The 5,880-nt window shown below is 39.4% G+C and overlaps 1 protein-coding gene across 1 annotated transcript; it reads left to right on the top strand.

Moving 5' to 3' along the window:
- Positions 1-1,587: 1,587 nt before the first annotated feature.
- LOC148721381 (melanocyte-stimulating hormone receptor-like) lies at positions 1,588-2,650 on the top strand. Its single transcript, XM_088736588.1, has one exon. It carries the CDS (start codon positions 1,709-1,711, stop codon positions 2,648-2,650), a length of 942 nt encoding a protein of 313 aa, XP_088592714.1. The 5' UTR covers positions 1,588-1,708.
- The last annotated feature ends 3,230 nt before the right edge of the window (positions 2,651-5,880 follow it).

Below are 5,880 nucleotides of genomic sequence, written 5' to 3' on the forward strand. Positions count from 1 at the left end.
TGTTCAGTATTGAGATCACTTTCACTTCCTCCAACTTTATCTTGTGTGAAGGTGAGACAACAGACAAATTATCACAAACATGTTAGTGTTCTTTCTATTTCAAAGGAGTAAATTTCATCGCGGAAGCTAATAGAAAAAGATATAAGCTTCACATAAACTCTTCCTTTCTTCGTCATGCACGGTAATTAATGCTAAAAGAAGGAACTAACAAATATCGATTTTGTTGCTCTATTCGAAGCTTAAGACTACGTGTGCTATTCGCCAGACACGCTCATCTCCCAGCCTTTTTTTAATGTTTCTTTGTGCATCTTTAAGAAGGGCAGGTGAGCTCGCCCCCGCTTGAACTGACTGGTGCTCACAATTTCAATGATGAATAAATTGTTTTAAGTAAAGTAATATAAATGTTTCAAAATTTTCTCCATTGCGCAAAAATCTCAGCCATTTCACGAATCCAGCGAGGGAACCTCAAGGTTAACAAACTGTCAAGACCTCAATAAATGTATTTCTAACTTAAGAAACTCACATCCGCTTCTGATTCTGAATTACAAATTCCCTTTATTTGGTGCTCAACAGTATGCAAATAGATTTAAATAAAAATCCGTAATGCTTCTTACAAAGTGCATACCCTAACATGCATTATAACATCATGACGTGTGTTTGTCCAATGTCATTCCTATTGAGTTACAATGGTATAAATCTCTTAGTACTTACGGCCGTGCGGATATATCGTGGCGTATGCAGTCACATTCGGCTGCAACGTTCCAGTCCAATTCAGCTATGCCTCGAGCAACTTTTAAGCTTCGATGGCGCTCTCTAAACTTCCCGCGTGCATCCGTGTTCTGTAGCTCTTAGTAAGAATCATCTCACTTTGAAATGAAATTGTCGCACATTATAATGAAATAGTCTCGCTTTGTCATTAAAAAGTTGTGATAATTTTTTCTAACAATCCATGTTAAGACGTCGTTTTTAAATTAGGTTTTTAAAGAGACACGAGTTGTTTTAATTATTTTTATTAGTTTCCCACCATTTCTGCACGTTGTATATTATAGAAAGTTATAATCCCGGTAGGAACATAGGTTACGTTATTACGCCCTATGTTTTTTTTTTCCTTTTTCAATTAGCTCAGCATCTAGAAGTTCAGTATTACGATAAGAAAATTAATAATAATGACGAAGATGGTGATGCAGGACTTTCGCCATAACGGACACTATCTGCACTTCCACAGAAAGACCGAGCTGTTACAAAGTGCGACAGGCTTTGTTACAAAGTATGGCAGCTCTTTTAATACAGAGTGCGACAAGCTTTATTAATTTTATTACAAATTGTGACGGGTATTCCGAAATAAAACGGAACAATTTATACCTCAATAAACGTACGCTAAGCATGAACCAGTCGTTAAATCATTTAAGGAGAGAAAGTCATTCATCTTGCCATTTATTAACTTTGAACTGAAGTGAGTTCAGTCATTCGCATACTACAGGGTATAGGCAATATAAAGCTAAGCAAATATGTCACCTGTTTTTACGTAATTTTATGAGAACAGAAAGTAACAGGCGAACGTTTTATGTGATATGTGATATCGTTGGCTATAAGGGAGCGAAAACTACACGTTCGATAGGATGACGATCTCCAGTCAGAAAGCTGGAAGTCAGTTTACTGTAAACTTCTTTGTGGCGATGTTCACTGTAGTTTTCTTTTTGACCACAGAATGGACGTCTGGTACATCGTTTATCTCGTCTTGAACGCCATAACATCTTTCACCACCATTGTGTTCAACACTTGTACAATCTACGCGATGAGGAAAACCTCTTCTTTACCGGGACCTTTCAAAACACTTCTCCTGAGTCTTGCAGTTTCTGATCTTATCGCTGGTTTGTTAGCTCAGCCATTGTACATCCTACTAATTGTCATTTTGTCCACGCAAAACACCTCGGAGAATTCCTTGGCATCCACCCTGCTACTGGTCATCGTATGTGCTCTATGCACCGCTTCACTTCTCAGCGTCACGGCTTTGAGTATAGAAAGGTTCCTTGCTGTTCATCTTCATCTCAGATATCAGGAGCTTGTGACTCACAAACGCGTTGTTGGTGCAGTGATCGTGACATGGATATCAAGTGTGGGTATTTCACTAGTTTGGATTTGGAGGAAGGCGTATACAGCCTTCTCCTTCGTCGCAATAATTTGGAGTCTTTGTTTCGTTTCCATGACAATTGTTAATTTTAGACTATATCAAGCTATCAAACGCCACAGAAACCAAATCCAGGCAAGCTTACATGTACAGCAAGTAGCACAGCATAGCCAGGTAGAAAGTGCTACAAAGCCGAGAAAATCTGCAGTCAGTACACTGTATGTGTATCTTGTAGTTTTAGTTTGTTATTTGCCAATGTATTGTTGTATTATTTTCATTGCAATACATGGAAGTGCAGACAGTTTCCTTCGCTACTCACGGACCGTTATGTTTTTCAACTCTTCATTGAATCCTGTTATTTACTGTTGGAGGATAAGACCAATTCGTCAAACCATGATGGACGTACTGCGCAACATATTCCCATGCAAGTCGGCATCAGAATCAGTGCCAACGAAATCTTCGCATGAAAGAACAAGAACAGCACATGGCATCCACACTACGAGAAATTTACAAGAAAGTTGAGGCGGTTGTGACCTTAATTTTGACTGAGTAATTAGTACACTTTTAGTACTGTGTATAGCACTTATAACAAAAATCGTTATGAAAAATAATGCGTTCTATCAGAAGACACATGAATACTTGGAATAAAAATCTTAATTTTAAGCGCTCCAATAAGAATCATATCTATGCTCTTCTGGTTTTGATCGGATTTTGTTAGAAAAATTTGTGGGCTACTGATGCTCAATGTGCCATTAAAAAAAAAAAACCGTGACAGTAAAAGTGGGTTTCTGTGACAATCTTTGTTGTGTTAGGATCTGAGTGTTTGATAAAGCCTTTGCAACGACGTTTAGTAGAAAATGAAGATAACATATTTGAAGCCTCATTGATGACTTCTTTTCTTTATCTGACACTGACATACTTCATGCAAAGCGTATATGGTGTAATTTTTTTTTTCTCCCCGCGCCTCAATACAAATATTCCTGAAAATAAACCATTTTTCATGATGAAAATCTGAGTCTGATGTTAATATCAAAATAGAGGAAATGGGGCTTAGCCTTTCGGAGAAACACCGATGAATTCTGAATAATCAATATCGCTTAAGCTTTCAGTGCCTCGCAGGTTTTTCCGCACACCTGCAGCCGAAAGTCGATTTTCTTAAGTTGTACTGTGTTCCTATTGGTCAAGCTAGACCAAACTCTGAGGTACCCTTTAATCGGGAGTTCAGAGTTAATTTCCTACGCGATAGTCATGGGAATTCTTTCTGTAGCGGCTTATCAGTTAATTGGTTGATACTCAAGCGCGTTAGAACTGGTTTCATTCTTGAACCTGTATCCCTTGTGTTTTAAAAAATGTCCAGAACAGTTACGCTATGCTGACAATTCTCCATATGAATTTTTTGGTTTTTCTTGACGGAAATGATTGAAGTACGTAATCAAGTTCTTTTGCGTCATTGCCACCTGGTAGAGGAAGTATTAATGCTTCAGACCGCAGCGTTGAAACAAAAATATTTTTTCTTGAAGGGAAATCAGTTGGTACTTAAAAACTTGGGACTCGTACAGTAGAGTTACGGTTTCGTTTCAATTTTTCACAAAAACAAAATGGAAAAAATAACCGTTTAATTTGTCTGAGTGACGTATGATCATCTGGCACACTTCATTGGAACAAATTTTCCAAACTGTCATCCTCTCAGGTCACTGTTTAAATAGGTAATCTTTAATTTGATTCTAGTTTGATTCACCGTTTTAAAACCTGAGTTGTGAGTCTCGCTGCCCCCGCTATGCATTAGCATATTAGACAATCCCAATATGTAAAGTAGAGGTTCGTTTCATGAAATATAGGAAATTCAAAACTCTTTTACTTAAATCTTAGAAATTTATGTCAGTTTAAGAAAAAGGACGCGAATGCTATTTGCGAATTTTGATTAAAACGTTTTGAGATAACTAGGATTAATGTGGATCTTATTGATACAGAATTTTGATGACCGGCCTTTCGTCAACAAAGATTAAGTTATCGGTAGCTCCCCGTCGAGTGGTCGCCGGTTCACCACTAAGCACAGCTCCTCGCCACCGTGAAACACAGGAGAGTGTTTGACATAATACAGAATAGAAATGCAAGAAAGAAGAGTCAACCTGGACAAGTGCGACCATCGTTAATTTTGACTTGAACGCATCATCAGCCCCGATAGCGGATGTTACTAAAACTGGTTACGAGGAACGGAGAACGAGGAACGGGGAACGAGGAACGGGGAACGGAGAACGGGCAACGGGGAACGGGGAACAGGAAACGGAAAACGAAGAACGGGGAACGGGGAACGGGGAACGGAGATCGAGGAGCGGGGAGCGGGGAGCGGGGAACGGGGAACGGGGAGCGGGGAACGGGAACGGAGAACGGGCAACGGGAAACGGGAAACGAGAAACGGAACGGCGAACCGGGAACGGGGAACGGGGAACTGGTGTACAGCAGTAACCCGCCTTAGAATTCAAAATGGCGGAGTAAAGGGAACTAAAACTGTCTGGCAACTAGTTTTGAGTACGTGCTCTTCGAACGCGGTCGTCGGAGCAAAAAGCATGGACGGTAAGAGTAGGTTTTATTGAAGGACTTTACTTTGAAATGTTGAGTGCCTCATAAATTTAGTTTTTTTTCTGGCACACATTGCAGGTTGCATAGAAATCAAATCCTCGGAGAGGTAAGTATCTTACAATTCATGCACAACATTTGAACAATCAAATCAGAACTACAAGCTCGCGGCATTTATTCTTATATTCATAGAGTAATTGTACAGTAAGGTAATGAAGTTTACCTCCAATATCCTCACTGTTACAACCTAGCAATGTCAATAATGTTGTAAAGCAAACAGCTGAATGACTTTCACGCCCATTATGGGAATCACTCTCTCTTGAATATGATCAATGCAGTGTAAATATTATTGCAAGCATTAGCATGAATGTGAATTCATACACCTACATTCTTGAAGACATAACTGATATTTTCCTGTTAAATTAAATGTTATTAAAAGTTCTGTCAATGTTTGATTTCTCTATTGTTTACATGGAAGTTTATGGGTCGATACAATGATATGTTCCTGATGTTATTTTGCGGTAAGGTAAGCAGATATCTGCATGCGGTAACTTCAATAACTAGGCTGGTTATTACGTTTCCTAGCTCATTTTTGTTAATATAAAATATTACCTCCTTGCTACTTATCTGCAAAAAATGCTGTTGGGCAATGCAAACAACCAACATACCCAAACCCTGCCAAAAGATGCAAATTTCAAGAAGGAGAAACAAAGAGGGACGTCAGAACAGATGGTGGCAGCCATTGCAGAAACGTTGACTTCGAATACTCGCCTCAGAATACTAGGCTTCGTGGCTTCGCCTTGGCAGTAGTTAAATAAAAGCGAGTCGTCTAATTTCGCTGCAAGCGGCGACCTAGCGATAAAATCAGTGTTTGTAAACATCGTTTACGCTGCCATTTTGAATTCTCAGGTGGGTTACCGTTGTACACCCGTTCCCTATTCGCCGTTCCCCGTTCCCCTTTCCCCTTTCCCCGTTCCTTATTATCCCTTTCCCGTTACCAGTTTTAATAACATCCCCCGATAGCCATCATTTTGAACAATTTAACAATCCACGTCATGAGAAAGACTGTCGTCGTCACCAAAGCTTCTAAAAATATTACTGCTGAGTCTTGCTGTCTCTGATTTTGCTGTTGGTTTAATAGCCCGGCCATTATTAATTGCATTGAAGATTTCAAG

The sequence above is a fragment of the Stylophora pistillata genome, chromosome 10 (genome assembly GCF_964205215.1).
Source record: "Stylophora pistillata chromosome 10, jaStyPist1.2, whole genome shotgun sequence".
NCBI lineage: Eukaryota > Metazoa > Cnidaria > Anthozoa > Scleractinia > Pocilloporidae > Stylophora > Stylophora pistillata.

Bases quoted from the DNA above. Each gene is read 5' to 3' on its own strand.
- LOC148721381 (XM_088736588.1), top strand. From the start codon at position 1,709: ATGGACGTCTGGTACATCGTTTATCTCGTCTTGAACGCCATAACATCT.